The 16,896-nt window shown below is 38.2% G+C and overlaps 1 protein-coding gene across 1 annotated transcript in view; it reads right to left on the minus strand.

Moving 5' to 3' along the window:
* Znf326 (zinc finger protein 326) overlaps positions 1 to 6,561 on the minus strand; it is a 38,670-nt gene extending 32,109 nt beyond the window's left edge. The window contains exons 1-2 of the mRNA XM_076863536.1: positions 6,421 to 6,561; positions 4,500 to 4,544 (exon numbers count right to left, since the gene is read on the minus strand). Coding sequence (XP_076719651.1) covers positions 4,500 to 4,544; positions 6,421 to 6,436 — 61 coding nt within the window. The 5' untranslated portion in view covers positions 6,437 to 6,561. The remainder of the gene's footprint in view (positions 1 to 4,499; positions 4,545 to 6,420) is intronic.
* Between the last annotated feature and the right edge of the window lie 10,335 nt (positions 6,562 to 16,896).

Here is a 16,896-nt window from a genome sequence, read left to right on the forward strand (position 1 = left end):
TGTCTTAAATGTTTTAAGATGTAGTATAATACACAACTGTTTTTCTCCTAGAGATAACAATTTTGAGATAAAGTTTAACATAAAAAATGTTTTCCTCTAAGGACTCACATTAAAATATAATCTTAAGGACTGGGGTTGTAGCTCAGTGATAGAGTACTTGCCTAGCACATATGAGGCACTGGGTTCTATCATCAGCACCACGTTAAAATAATAAATAAATTAAACTGAATACACACAGGTATTGTGTCCATAAAAAATTTTTTTTAAATATATATAATCTAGGTTTAGTCAAACACAGAAAGCAAAAAAATCTTGTTGTTTTTGCCATTTTTGAGTTAGCAGTGGCTGCCTCTGGGTACTAAATCCTTTAGTTATTTCCTTTTTCTTTAATTCTGTTTATTTTATTTTACTATGCTATCATAGAATAACTAACATTTACTGAACACTTTTATGTCAGGCACTATAGAGTACACAAAAAAATAACACTTCTTTTATCTCTTTACTATTGGTGTTAGATAAGAGAGCAATTTACTCAGAACTTAATAAAACGGACCTATTAATTTGAATGAAATCCATGCTATTGCTTGGATCACAATCATAGATTCCTAACTGGTTTTCCCACTTCTACTTTTACTAGCTTTTTGTTTATTCTGAAGACAAAAGCCAGAAAAATTCTGGCAAATGTAAGTTATATCATGTCCAATGCTCAATACCCTCCAACAGCTTCCATCTTATTCCAAATAAAATCCAAACCCTAAAAAAAAAAAAAAACCCAAAGATCATATATCAGTGGTTCTTAATCAGGGGCAATTTGGGGCTCACAGAGACACTGGCACTGTCTGAAAGCATTTTTGATTGTTACAACTGGGGCCAGAGAACAAGGATGCTACTAAACAAGTGTAGGGTATAACTTGAACAAACATACTTTGAAATAGCTCCCCAGAGGACTCTAATAATTACCCTCTGATGAGAACCACTACTGGAACTAAAATTAAAGAGACAAAAATTCAGCATTAAATCTCTTTTGTAACACTGTACATTCATAAGGGAAAAAATGCCTAGCCCTGAATGGTTTTGCATTTCACCTCCTTCTTTAGACTGTAAATCCAATTCTTCAGGTCTTCTGTCTTTCCAAATCTCTCTTTGGTAAAAGCACAAGACCTACTCACTTCAGTTTAAAATCCTGAGTTCACTTTTCAACTAACAAGACATTGCCCCACAACAAAAAATTATCTAATTCAAAATGTCAACAGTGTCAAAGTTGAGGAAATTTACTCTGTATGATCTGCCCCATTACCTCTTCTCTTCAACATCCCTTGTGCATTCCAGCTACACTATGCTCCTTGCAGTTTCTAGCTAGTTTATGCACTTTGCAGCTTGCCAGGCCAGGAATACTCTTCCCCTATTGGCACTATTCACTACTCACCTCTTTCTGGTCTTTTCTATAGCTTCCCATATATATGTAAATTACCTTTTGATTTTCAATGCCTTCTGGCTACACCTCACCTCTCTGGCCTTAGTCTTCAGATTGCTCAGCAAAAATAATCTATTCTGGTCAAACCAGTTAAGTCTCTGAGAAGCACAGTATACTCACTCCTAGCTTTGTTCATGTATTTCCCTCTACCTGGAAAGTTCTTCCTTTTTCTATTGGCTATTTATATAAAAAGAGTTATTATGAACAAAACGGAAAGCATGGAAACGCTGGAAATATAACTTCCTTTCAAAAAATAGTATGGAAGAAATCATATCTTGACATTTTCTCTGATGCCTTATACTTCATTTCAGTAGAAAGCTAGAAAATATGGTGCTAACAATGGAAGTATATTGTTGGTTTCATTGGGTACCTACATATCTTTTACTTCCTGAAGTTCTTTCTCTAGATAGCCCTCAAGGTTTGCATGTGAGCTTAAATGTCACCTGTTTTGTGAGTCCTTTCCCCAAATTCTTTAAAATCACAACTTACACATACACACCTGTCCCCCTTTCCTACCTTATTTTTCTCCCTAGCATTTTTTACCTAGCAATTTTAACATACAATATTTGTTACTTTTTTAATCTTGTTTTCTATGTCATCCCATTTGACTGAAGTGCCACACAGAAAGGAATATTTATCCTTTTTTTTTTTTCACTGCTGCAGTCCTAGCTCCTAGAAAACTATCTGATACACAGGAGTCACTTTATTTGTCCAATGAAGTCAAATCAAATTCCTAAAGTTAGTCACTGTGATATGTAATTAACTAAGACCTCAAGTATTTTCAATTAGTGGTCTTTAACCAGAGGTGAAAGCCAAAATAATTCATTCAGAGTACTTTTGCAACACATATAGTCAGGGATAGCTTGCCCTAAAATTAAGTTTATGAAGTGTAGGGTATAACCTGAACAAACATACTTTGAAATAGCTTCCCAGAGGACTCTAATAATCACCCTCTGATGAGAACCACTACTGGAACTAAAATTAAAGAGACAAAAATTCAGCATTAAATCTCTTTTGTAACACTGTACATTCATAAGGAAAAAAAAAATGTCTGGTCCTGAATGATTTTGCATTTCACCTCCTTTCTTTAGATTGTAAATCCAATTCTTCAGGTCTTCTGTCTTTCCAAATCTCTCTTTGGTTAAAGCACAAGAGGTTAAAGCACTTCAGTTTAAAATCCTGAGTTCATTTTTACTCAACCCTATCAAAGTTTTACCCATTATTAGTCATCTTACAAGTTCTATTAATTTTCTTAACATTATCATCTTTAAAATCTAAGGTCTTGGGGCTAGGACTGTGGCTCAGCAGTAGAGCACTCGTTGAGCACATGCGAGGCCCTGGGTTCAATCCTCAGCATCATATAAAAATAAATAAACAAAATTAAGGTATTGTGTCCAACTACTTCTAAAAAATAAATATTAAAAATAAAATAAAGTCTAAGGTCTTGGAGCTGGGCCTCAGTAGTAGAACGCTCACCTAGTACGTTCAATCCTCAGCAGCACATAAAAATAAAATAAATGTATTGTGTCCAAATACAACTAAAAAATAAATATTAAAAAAAAAGTCTAAGGTCTTAAATTCCCTGCATCTGAATTTGTAAAGTTTTCTAATTTTCAGTTCCCAATCTAACCTATGCATGGCTATGTTGAAGTAAACTAAATTTCCTTTGGTAATTGTACATCACTTTTCCTCTCAAAAACATATTCTTAAGCATTCATTTAATATATATTGACTATTCCCTACATGTTGAGCCTTTTTTATACATCAAATCCAAAGTTTCTCTTAATCATTAAGAGATAATAAATAAAAACTGCATGGTAATTATTTCTATAAAATGGCAGTCTTCTTAGTAGTTCATCTACTTATGTTTTATTTTGTGAGCACATTATATTCTCTACCATAGCTGGATTTTGCCTTTCTCTGGCAGACAGGATATCACTCCTTCAAGTATTTCATATAATGCTTTTTTAACCTTTTTAAATTGTTCTATGCTCTTTTTTGTGTTATTATCCTCTCTGGCAGGGACTTAACTCTAATAACTATCAAAATAACATTCAATTCTATTCTACATCTCTCTTGTGATTTTATCTAGCTAGCACCTAACATCATGCTTATGTCAATAAACAGTCTTTTCATGTACTTCTCCAGGCAGCTCTTATATACCAACACATTTGAACACACTGAGAAAAAAATGGCCTCAAAAACAAGATGCAGCTGCACACACCTGTAATCCCAGCAGATGGGGAGGCTGAGACAGGAGGGAGGCTGAAACAGGAGCATCCTGAGTTCAAAGCCAGCCTCAGCAATTTAGCAAGGCGCTAAACAACTCAGTGAGACCCTGTCTCCGAATAAAATACAAAAAATGGCTGGGGATGTAGCACAGTAGTTGAGTACCCCTCAGTTCAATCCCTGGCACCCTCCCCCAGCCACCAAAAACAAGATGCATTACTGTAAAGATATACAGAACCAAGCCACTAATCCACTAAATCTACGTTACTAAACATCAAAAAAAGACCTCCACAAGGATGGTGGAATGTGATGGACATCATTATCCAAAGTACATGTATGAAGACACAAATTGGGTGTCAAAATACTTTAAATATACAGAAAGATGAAAAATTGTGATATGTGTAATATATTGTAATTTAATGTGTAATGCATATATATGTGTAATATAATGAATTGTAATGCATTCCGCTGTCATTCATTCACTTATTTATTTATTTTTAAAGCAATTTAAAAAAAAGACCTCCACTATACTGAGAATGTAGTCAGTCTTTGGAATAAATTAAAATAATCATAATATAAATAAAAAGACAAAAATTCAAACCAATTTGAGTAACCTTTTCTGATCCTAAATGATAGTATAACAACACTGAAACCTAATAAATCACAAGCCAAAACAATGTTTGAAATAAGGTGGGACTGGCTTTTTCCATTGCCTCTTTACTTTTATGGATATGAAAGAAAAAAACAAAATGCATTCCCTCAACAATTTTAATAGCAAATGAAAGAGAATACTTACCATTAAAGCCCTGATAAGTATTCCTGCAAGCAGAGTGTGTGTAATCTATGAAGACATATTTAACAAAAAGGAATTAGTGCAGTATTTACAAAAACCCAAAATTATAAATCCATCTATTAACACGATTTTTAAATGCCAATGACTCAATTATCTGAACAGCTGGGGCACAAATAATTACCAATATCCATTTGGGAAAACATGTATTCATGTTCTTCACTACCTAGCCAAATGACAGGTTTATCATCCAAGTTATACCAATGTAAAAATTAGTTTGTAACACCTGATATTATAATAACAGTCAGAAGAGGGGATTTAGTATTGATTTATATTAAGTAACAAAAGGGCAGACATATTATGTATCAAAAATGTAAAAATCAGATACATCTGAGAATTGATTCTATGTTAACAAATTGTTTTCAAAGTTAATATTTCTTTTATCATTTAATTTGCTCTCTAAAGATTTCAAGATCTTATCAGAGAAATGAATATTTGAGTTTGTGCTACATCTACCCAAGATGTACCATCACAAAAAACCATATTGCCAATTTCTTTGTCAAAAACTAATTTCACAAAGTTAAATTCTTTACTTAAGTTTACAAGTGATGAAAAGAATAGAATTCAATTCAAGGGTCATTTGGATACAAAAGAACACTACAACAGTACACAGGATTATATTCAGATAAACCCTTTAAGTCAAATTCCATCTTGTAAATACAGCAAGGTGGCTGAGGATGAGCAGTGATGGGCAATTACAAACACTTATAACTGTAGGCATATGGTGAAAAGAAAGAAACAACAAAAGAGTTATTCTATCACTTTTCCCATACTTAGATTTGGCAGTTTTAACTTATCTGTCGTATGAAAACAAAAGATCAAAAGTTCATTCAATGTTAAAGATCATTTTTTTGTGGGATTGAATGCATACAATTCCTAGTGATTTGGTTTTATTTAGAAGTGCCCGGTTACTCAGGATTAATTCCGTGTAATAATATAAACTCTTTCCCATGTCTCCTTAATGATGTCACTACATACCATTTTATCTTGATGCTAAGTCCTATAAAAGTTGGACAAGATTTGAGGACAACCAAAATAATTCTACTATGTGACCCTGTGAACTGGCGTCAGAGATGACTGAAAGGTCTTGTAAAAATCCCGTTTATTTAATCAGTAAATCCAACACAGGCTGCTGTGTACTGATGTGAAGGGCATCTGATGCTTGCTGTGCCAGAATTCTGATTGACTTAACACAAGCTTTAAAAAAAAAAAAAGTGCTTTGGTTCACAAATTTACTGCCTATTAGGTATTTACGTCTAGGTAGTTTAGGGGGATGAAATATCCCAGTTTGCTAACCAGGAAATAGACTGCTTCTCGTTCGGTATAAATATCTACCTAAATATGACGCCCTTCAAACTCATCTTGAACTAAGTCAACCAGGAACAACACCGCGTACAAGCTTCTGGAAACTGCATTTAGCAAGAAGTCACCCAGGTTGAGGATTAACTAAATGGGCGATCTCGGTCACCGCCCCTTGGGGCCAAATCGAGCCACGCTGGGGCGGCCCGCTCGCCCCGCTGCCCGAGGCCGGGAAGTTGGAGGAGTGGAGGCAATCTGCACGCCCAGGGGGGCAGGGCGATTCCGGGGCCCGAACCCCGAGGCCCTCGCGCGCAGTGCTCTTCCTTCTCCGCACCCAGATCGGCACGGACCGCTCAGATTCCCGCTAGCAGTGGACACCCGGCGGGCCGAATAGCGGCGCGCGGGTACTCGAGGAGGCCAAGTCCCGGCGCTGGGCCCGCGGAGGGCGGGTGGCCTCCGGGCCGGCAGAACAAAGCCCACACGGCCATCTTGAGACGGTAAACAGACCCCCAGCACAGGCCACCCCGCCTCCCGCATGCCGCGACCACCAGCCCGAGGCGGTGCTTACCGTCCTCGAAGTCCATGGCGGAGGCTCCGGGCTGACGACCACGGCGGGAATAGTTGAGCTGCAGCCCGCGGCAAGAGCTCGCGACCTACCGTCCCACTAGACCAGTTCACGCGACCAAAAGCGGCGCTACCGGCCGGGGAAGCCGCAGGCCACAGCGAGGCTGGGGGCGGGGCGGGCCGGCGCTGCCTGCCGCAGCAGCGCGGTCTGCGATTGGTTGGCGCGGGGTGATGGGCGGGCCTCTGCGTGGGGGCGTGAAGCAGGGTCGCTGTCACTCTCTAAACACCCTGAGCTACCGAGTGTGACGGAAGGTGAAAAAGGAGCGCCAAAGACTGGAGGGGATTGCTGGAAAGTGAGCTGAGTGTTCTGGAAGGGCTGGCTGCGGCCCGCCATGTTTGAACCTGGCAAAAGCGAAAGGATCTGGTGGGAACATCTTCCTCCTGCCCGAACTAATAAAACCACGTGCCAACCTTCTGCTTTTTATTGGCTAGTGATGACCGATCAGAAAAATTTTTAAGTACTTCTCAAGTTTCTGCCTTGAAGACACAGAAGTCTGGAACGTGCGCGGAAGAACAGATTACTGAACAGAAAACAATTATGGAAATGATTCAAATGATTCTGAATTTTAAGGTGCAATTAAAAGAACTGTAAAAGTTCTCAGGGTTAGATTTGTGGCACGAGTAATTCAGAACTTGAATGGCCCTCACAAACACACACACACACACACACACACACACACACATATTAGTATTGTATTATTGCCACTTTGGAAACAGTGTTAGGGACATAAGCAAAGTTACCCATGGGGCAATATGGGGGCCAGGGGCAGCTGTTTTGGTGATTCTGACCCTGGAATGTCTTGAACCTCACGTTATAAACTTTTTTTTCCCCACAGAGCAAATGGTTTCAACAATGAATTCATCACCCATAGGAAACCACCAATGAGACTTTGCTTTAGTCAAAGGGGGCAGCCTCCTTTGAACTGGAAGTGAATTGGAAGGAAAATTCGCAGGTGTGTGTTATTACTGTAGCTCCATATCTGAACAAAGCATTGTTTCCTTCTCATCATTTTCCTTCTCCACCTTGATTGACTCATCCTGTTCTCCACCCATTATTTGTTTTCTTCTTTTTACCCCTCCTGTACATGTTTTCTGTTCACCTGAGCTGAGCATGTTTAAAACTGAACTCATAATTTTCCTTCTCAAACCTGCTCATCCTCCTTTATTCTTTCATCTACTAGTGGCATCATGAGCAACCACCCACTAATACCCGCCAGAAGGCTGGGAGTCATCCAGTTAACACTCAGTCTTCGCCCAGCCTCCCACCTGCAATCCATACTGAAGTCTTTCATCTATTCATTACCTCCTAAAGTTTTTTAAAGCTGTCCCCTCCTCTTCATCCCCACTACCATTACTTGAGTTAAAACTCTCATTATCTCTGTATGCATCTATTGCCTTAGCTTCCTAATTAATTTCTCTATCCTTCAGCCTCTCCTGTTTTCAGCCTCCTCAGCCTGCAGTGATCTAAAAGCAAACCTGAACATGTCTTTACACATCTCTAGCATGGCTTAAGTCTAGTCAAAGCTCCTTAACCTAGAACATGTGCAGCAAGATCTGGCCACAGCCTGACCTCCACTATCTCCCTTTATTTTCCCCCTTCTCTCTCCCACACTATTCCTTTTAATTAGCAGTTTCAGACTACTGGCTCCCAAAACATCCCTGTGCTTTTTTATGCTACTGAACTTTTGCTCACATTGTTGCCTCTTCTTGGAACATCACCTGGTTAAATCAAGGCATCCTCAAAACACAGCTCAGGATTTGCCTTTTCTAGGAAACATTTCCAGACATCATCCCTGCCCCCTTGGTCAGCACCTTTCAAGTATTACTATGCAAGTTATTCACCTACGGACTTGTTAAGACAGATTCACATTCAGTCAGTCTGAGATGAGGTCAGAGAGTATGCATTCCCAACAAACCTATAAGGGCTGCTGCTGCTGGTGGCTTTGTTCTCTGTTACAGCACTGTCTCCCATGCATCAAGTACTCTGGTGTTACATCTTTCCACAATCAAAGCTCTTTATTTATTTATAGAATAGTCTTCTGAGGCTGGAGATGTAGCACAGTGGTTAAACACTGGATGAACACATATGAGACCCTCAGTTCAATCCCCAATACCCCCCTAAAAGTCTTCTTGTATCCTTAGTACCAAAATGGCATATGACTTTGTACAAAAGATTGAGATCTTAGGGTAAAAGTGTGTGAGCCTAGTAAAGTGGGAACCAGTCAGGTAGTCCCATTTAGACTCTCAGAAGTAGGGGTGGTAGGGGTGAACAATGACAATGAAGTGAGAAAATGATGCTTGGCATATAGGTGGTGCTCAATTAGTATTTGTTGAATAAGTGAGTCAAGGAAAAACATGTACCAAGCACATGTTTGCCAAGTAAAATTGAGCTCTCCCCTCCCTGTTTTTAAATCTTTTTCTTGTTTTCATTTTTACCCACAGCTTCCTCTGGTAAAGGAATGGTCTTATAACCTAAAATCTTCAGATCTTTCCATGACTAGAAGGAAATAAACATTGGGTCACTGTATTTTGTGTAACACATACACACACACACACACACACACACACCCTTCTCCCTTGAAAAAGAAAACTGCCAGACAAGGAATTCTTAACTCCAGAAGAAGCCTGGCCATAATCACATGGACAGCCAGGATACATATAGCTCTTTGCCCCTTTCTTCCTCTTCCCCAAATAGGAAATGTTCTTTCACAGATGGTCATACCCCAAAGATACCTTGCAATTAATGCACAAGAGGCCATCAAGTTTTTCCTTGACTCACTTATTCAACAAATACTAATTGAGCACCACCTACATGCCAAGCATCATTTTCTCACTTCATTGTCATTGTTCACCCCTACCACCTCTACTTCGGAGAGTCTAAACGGGACTGCCTGATTCCCACTTTGCTAGACTCACACACTTTTACCCTAAGATCTCAGTCTTTTGTACAAAGTCATATGCCATTTTGTTTTTCATATATTTTACAACAGGTGGAAGCTGGAGGTGTGGCTCAGTTGTAGAGCACTTGACTAGCATGTACAAGGCCCTGGGATCAATTCCCAGCCCAAGACATAAACATATAAAATTACAATGCATAACAGGTTCATAAATCCCAGAGCAACAAAGTCTAATGGTAAAAATAAAAAAAGGGTTTTTGTTTGTTTTGTTTTTTTACTTTGCAGAGTAGCAAAAGATATGGGGGCTGAGATCAAAAACAAACTGCAGGGACAAGGAGGAAATAGAGGTCACACGTAGGACCTGTTCCTGAGGGAGTTGTCAGAGAAGCTCCACCCCCGAACCTGAAAAGAACTCACTGAATGGACTCCTTGAGGACACAGAGAACTTTGTTCCTCAACTCTTAACCCTTCTGCCTATATAACTTTTGTTTCAACAACCAGCACCATCAGCTGTTCCCTGAACAAACTCTGTATTTTCACATTTCTGTGCCTTTGCTCAAATTATACCTTGCTGCTATTGCTGAGATAACTTGCTGCTTCCTTCTGTGTTTTAGGTTCACTATAAATGTGGCCTCTTTTTAAACCTCTCCCCAATCTCATTCACTTTATGTAACGTTATTAGCAGTTTCACAGTCGGATTCTTGTTATAGTGAGTGAGCTAGTTATATCTTTCTGTAGCTCCTTGCTTATCCTTTTTGAATGTAAAAACCCTTCTTTGTGCCCTTTAGGTGGCCTATACATAGCACACTGATACTACATATGTTGAGGGAGAGAAGCATTCGCTAAATCACTACTGATATAAAGACTTGACTGAAATTGGTTGCCCAGAGATTCATCTGCACAAAACTACATTGGAGCTGGGGATATAGCTTAGTTGGTAGAGTGCCTGTGTCACATGTACACAGGCCCTGGGTTCAATCCCCAGCACCACCAAAAAGCAAAAGAAAGGAAAAAGAAACTACTACATTATATAATTATTTTGGAGAGTAACAGTAGAGTTGAGACCAGTTTTCACAATGCTTTCCTATTTTGCCTCCAAGTAATTATTATTCCCATGTTCTTTATGGAATCCAGAAACAGTTAAGGAATAAACTCAAGACTTAAGAATTACTGTCTTAGAGCAAAGCAGTCAAACTTAAAAGTAATTCCCACTGAAGACTCGAAGGACTTATCAAAGGAGAGTTGGTTACAAGCCAAACATTAGAAAACTGAAATCAACTAGTATGATGGTGTGCGATGGAATGTGTTTTATATGTATGACAAGGTGTTTCTCCTAGGTTTTAATATAGAACTTCAAAAAGGTGTGGGAATCTCTGCCAGTTGAAAGGAATAGCAATAAAAATAATTAACCATTATTAAGCCCTATAATATAAATATGTTTTTAAAGGTACTTTACATATATTAACTCATTTTAGCCACCTGAAAAACCCTATGATGCAGTGGCTAATAACATCCCCAACTTACCAGTGAGGAAACTGAGACCAAGAGAGGTAAAGCTACTTGCCCAACGTCACACAGCTGATAAAGGGTAGAGCAGAGATTCCAGCCCAGCCAGGCTGATTCCAGAATCCAAACTTGTATATTTATCATTTTGAAGTACTTACTATGCTATACTGAGCAGCTAATTGTGTTACAGAAATTTTGATGAACACCCTGTTATGTGCCTTATTTCTGATCTTTACAATTAGGTAGGTTGTACCCTTTTCCAAAGGAGGAAAACTGAAGAGAAGTCAAATAATCTACCCAACAGTACACAACAAATAGTTGCACATTCTGTATTCATGATAAATATTATATAGTCAGGCTTAGGTCTATTGGTATGTGAAGCCAACCTTGTATCATCATCAGACCCAATATCATCATCAGAGTCCTAGGTTTAAAAAAGAAATGACCGATGGTTTCACATCATTCTGCATAATGTGGACAAAGAGAACTACTTAGGAAAAGAAGTGATCATGAATGTTTTGCCCTATGCTCCAGGCCTTCCTCAAATTAGAAAAACCTATGAATTTCCTTCCCAAGAAAGCAGGGTGAAGTTCCAAATGCACAGGTGCTTTCAAAATGTAGCAGTTACTTTCCTGTCTCAGCTACATATTATATAAAGTATGCTCTTTTTGGAAAATGAGGTTAATTTTCTTTCAGGGATTCAGTTAAAACTCTGATTTACTGCCATTCGTTTACTACTAATGTGTTTTAGTCTGCCATAAATTTTTAATTGTCCAAGTAAATTGAAAGCAAGCTGGCTGTGACATCTGTCGACTGCACTGGGGTCTACAAGGAATCAAGTTCTTCCGTTTGGATGTCCCAGTCTTGTTGAACAGGTCAACCCACTTGGCCCTGTTTTTCCCAGCAAATAATGATCCCCACGAAAGCAAAGATTTCATTCGTGTCGCCAAACCCCTAGAAGCATATCTGGCACGTGGTAGGTTGTTGATGTGTGTTGAATAAATAAAAAATAAAAAGACCTACAGCCAGATCCTGTATTTATATAGTTCCATTATACATTAAGGCAACATCTAGAAATAAAAATACAAGACATATAACATTTAAACACAAAGGTATGCAATCTAAACCACTTGTAGAGTCCTTCCCCACGATATAGATAACAGAAAAGGGCACAATCCTAGAATAGCCAGTAGAGGGCACCATACACCAAATGTAGACAACAGAATTTGGGCACAAGTTCTAGTTTCTGGTGATCTGAAGGTTCTCAAATGAACACCATGGTAGAGAATACTCACCTGGGCCTATGTTCTGCAGGTACCTGTATTTCTATTACGGTGTAATCATAAATATAAATGTTCCCATTTGCCTTCATTAGCTTTCATTTTTAGAGATGACTTTGAAAGCATGAAACAATGCAAAATGCTTATTTATTAGAATGATAAATTTTGAAAAGGAAAATACAGAATTGCATATGAAATTGGATCATTGCTATGTTAAAAATTTTTTAAAAGATAAAGTATAGAAATAAAATAGAAAAAAAATCCAAAAACGTGAATAGTGATTCTATTTGTAATGACCTTTTCTATACACAGGCATGTTTTATTCTTCTATATTCTCCAAATTTCTTGAGCACTTTGATAATAGACAATATGTATTTGACATAAAATAAGATGCTGTATTTATTAATGACTAGTATCTATTAAAAGTTGTCTTTAGTCAAATACTGTACTTACTATTGTGGAGACATAGTTAAGGTGGGGGATGGGGTGTTCCAGTGGCCATTTGAGTCACTCTGGAATCCAGGGCATTTTTTAGTAAGCACCAATACTCAAGCATCACTTCAAGGATTCTGAATACAGTCATCAGTGTTTAATTATTTTCAAGACATTCTAAGAGATGCTATTTGAAATAAATTATTTTGTGTTTTAGTAACTTGTACTTGAGAAAATGTCAAGTCTGTTAAAAGAACTTTAGGGATTGAATAACCACACATTCCCTGATTGATCTATGTTGAGAAATGGGAAAACAACTGCACCCTGAGTCAGGGCTGGTACAGACACGTGTACATCCTGCAGCTCTGAAAGCTGGCTTGATTCCCTGTAACTACCCTGCAGCCCTTGGGAGATAATTAGCTAATGACAGTAAAGGGCTTTTAAACTTGAAACATGTTGTATAAATGCTAAACACAGGAAATACACAAAGGATTTCCCCTGATTGCCAATACTTCTCAACCAGAGACAATTTGATGAATCTTTTGGTCAATTTCTCTTCTGCACCTAAAATCTTTCTAATCTGTCATCTAAGGGAAACAAAAGGAGTTATTTTTCAAATGACTTTCCTACAAATCAAAGACCTAAGAAGATTACATCTTTCAGTCTCTTAGAAGTGAGATGCCTGCCTTAACAAAACACCATATTATAAAGTGGTTTGTGTGGATGTAGTTTAGGCAGTGGGCTGGTTTGCTTGTATAACTGAAGAAACACCCTAGACATCATCTTTTGGGGCTGTTTGTTGTTGTTTTGTGTTTTTGTTTGCTTGTTTTTTAAGATAAGGGATTCACTATGTTCCCCAGGATGAGCTCAAGTGATCCTCCTGTCTCAGCCTCTTGAGTAGAAGGAACTTGAGTCACACACTACTATCCCTAGTTCATCTTTTATTTAAAAGCAAATAATTGTGTGCATTCGGTAGAAAATCACATAGAGGGGCTGGGGATGTGGCTCGAGCGGTGGTGCGCTCGCCTTGCATGAGTGCGGCCCGGGTTCGATCCTCAGCACCACATGCAGACAGAGATGTTGTGTCCGCCGAAAACTAAGAAATAAATATTAAAAAAAAAAAAAAAATCTCTCTCTCTCTCTCTCTCTCTCTTAAAAAAAAAAAAAAAAAAAGAAAGAAAATCACATAGAATGAAAGAGCTCCAGTGAAAAGTAGCTGGTTTTCCCCCACCTGGTCCAGTTTTAGCTTATCTGCAAAGGAAACCTCTTTTTTATCTGGTGTGAGATCAGTAATATTTACTTCAGGGCTGGGGATGTGGCTCAAGCGATAGCGCGCCGGCCTGGCATGCGTGCGGCCTGGGTTGGATCCTCAGCACCACATACAAAGATGTTGTGTTCGCCTAAAACTAAAAAATAAATATTAAAAAATTATCTCTATCTATCTATCTTATAATAATAATAATAATAATAATAATAATAATAATAATAATAATATTTACTTCCACCGTACTCTATATCTCTTCTTCTTGGTTTACCAATGTAGTTGGCATTAGTAGATTCCACAGTATGAAAATGGACATGCATCACATCTTACCTTCCTCCTATCTGCTTTCAATGCAACAATAGTATTTTATTCCCCCATAGGAACTGAACTTTTATATATATAAATATATATAAAATATATATAAAATATGACATATATAATATGTATACATAATATATATCATATGTACATATAATATGTGCATACATTATATGTTATATATTATATAATTTTCTATATATCATATATAATTGTATATAATATGTATATATATCTCTATTATATGTATATATAATATATTTTTATATATATTTATTTATATATATTTTTTGGGGGGTGTACAGGGGATTGAACTCAGGGGCACTCGATCACTGAGCCACATCTCCCGCCCTATTTTGGGCTGAGATGTTTAGCATCTCACTAAATTGCTGGGCCTGGCTTTGAACTCATGATCCTCCTGCCTCAGCTCCCCTATGCCAGACGTTGGGATTACAGGCATGTGCCACCGCACTTAGCCTAAACTTTTATATTTTTAAATAAATATTCAAATTTCTACTTCTTTTAATGTAGTATTTGTGGATTTCTGTTTTATAGAATAAAAGTAGTGGTTCCTCTTCCCATTCCTCCACTCTTCCTCTGCTTTTCATTTTTTTCCAGCTACACTTTGCCACTAACAAAATTGTTAACATTTGCATTGTATGCTGTAGCCATTAAAAAAAAAAAATCATTCTCTGCTTTATCTTTAGGTTGACTTTAGAAGTTAAAAACCTATCTATTTCTTTCCAAGAGTAAACTATGCCAAGGGAGGAGAAGGAAGTGATTTTATATCAGAGATGCCTGGCAAACACAAGGTGGTCAAGGTCAACGTCAACAATGATAAGTCAGGTGTAGTATTTATGTGACGAAAATGGCACTTTACCTTTGTAGTCTTCACTAGAGAACCAATAACCACATCTCAATTGTAAGAAAAAATGTCAGATAAACCTCAAGAAAGAGATATTTTTATGCCTGGCCATAGTTTGCTCCATGTACAGTTTGTGACTTAATTGCTCAAACTTTTTTTCCTCAAGTTTCTAATTGTCATTTTATTTTGTGTACTCCAGCTTGTAGTATTTTCTGCTCACTTTTTTTTTTTTTTTAATCAGGGATTGAACCCAGGGTTGCTTAACCGCGGAACCACATCCCCAGCTCTTTTTTGTATTTTATTGGAGACAAGGTCTCACCGAGTTGCTTGGGGTCTCACTAAGTTGCTGAGGCTGGACTTGAACTTTCATTTCTTCCGCCTCAGCCTCCCAAATCACTGGGATTACAGGCGTGCACCACACCTAGCTGGCTGCCCATTCTATTTTAATAGGAAAAAGAACACAGGAAATTTATTACATGCCTGAGACACAGAAATATTAGATTCCTTCCTGTCCATTTTAACCATTCACTTTCCACTTTCACTTTCTTTTAGAAATTGGTTGAAATTACCAGCCTGCTGGTTTCTATTTCTATATCTCCCCAACACATACTAATTTTTTAAAAAAATGTATTTTTGTTGTTGATAAACCTTTATTTTATTTATTTATATGTGGTGCTGAGAATCACACATGTCAGGCAAGTGTGCTACCATTAAGCCACAACCCCAGCCCCATACTGATTTTTTTTTTTTCTGTACATGTCTACTTGTATTTCAGTGGAGCCTCAGTAGAAGATAACTGCCTTTAGGTTTCCTCTTCTCTCTTGACAGGGAAAACTTACTTCACCTTTCCTATGGTTTTATCATCATTCCTTACAGTGGGTATATTAGTAGCTTTAAAAATGGAAAAGTAAAGCTAGGCACACACCTGTAGTCCCAGCTACTTAGGAGACTCAGGTGGGAAGACCACCTGAGCCCAGGTGTTAAAGGCCAATCTGGACAACATAGCAAAACCCTGTGGGGTGGGAGGTAGGGAGGGAGCATCTGGAGCCTTATGGTTTTGAACTTACATTGGCTCCTTGAGGAGAAGGAAACAATTCTTTTGATCTATCAGTGGCTTCCTGCTACCAAATATTTCTAAAAGTAGATTGCTCAGATTGATACAATTCTCTTCCTTGTTTTAAAAGAACTGCATGATTATAGGAAAATGATTAAATTTAACAGAAACTTCCCTTGTTCATTTTTAACAGATCCCTGCCTAAAGCACATGTTGTGCTTTCAGCATTGTCTTGAATGAGGCAGGCAGAACTAAAAGAATCACAGAGGGGAGGTGAAGTTGTCAAGTCTTGAAATGTATTTGGGGATCATTTGCCTTTATTCCCAACTTTTCAGCTGAGAACAAGAAGACCTGGTAAACTGAAGGTACTTGTCCAAGATTACTCAGCAAATAAGTGAAAGCATTAGTGTAAGAAAACAAGTCATTTTATTGTGTATATTTCAGCCTGTGGCATTTTCTGCCCATTACACTTTATTTTAACAGGAAAAAGAACACAAAATTTATTACGTGCCTAAGGCATGGGAGTAGGCGGCTCCTTCCTACTCATTGTAACCATTCATTCTCCTCTTTCACTCTTTCAGTAATTTGTGGAACTCTCGGTCTGTTGGTTTCTACCCCTCACCAACGCACACAGGTTACTCCCAATAGCCTTCTGACACATACCCCACCCTAAGTCTTGAGAAGCTGTTTTCCTTTTGCTTCACTCCAATCACCTTCCTCCAACCACATCCTTTTCAGGAATTATGAAAAGAAAAACTAGAGAGGAGAGCAGGTTGGGAAGAATAGGACTGCCGCTGGGATGGA

This window comes from Callospermophilus lateralis, chromosome 7, assembly GCF_048772815.1.
Source record: "Callospermophilus lateralis isolate mCalLat2 chromosome 7, mCalLat2.hap1, whole genome shotgun sequence".
In the NCBI taxonomy this organism is placed as follows: domain Eukaryota; kingdom Metazoa; phylum Chordata; class Mammalia; order Rodentia; family Sciuridae; genus Callospermophilus; species Callospermophilus lateralis.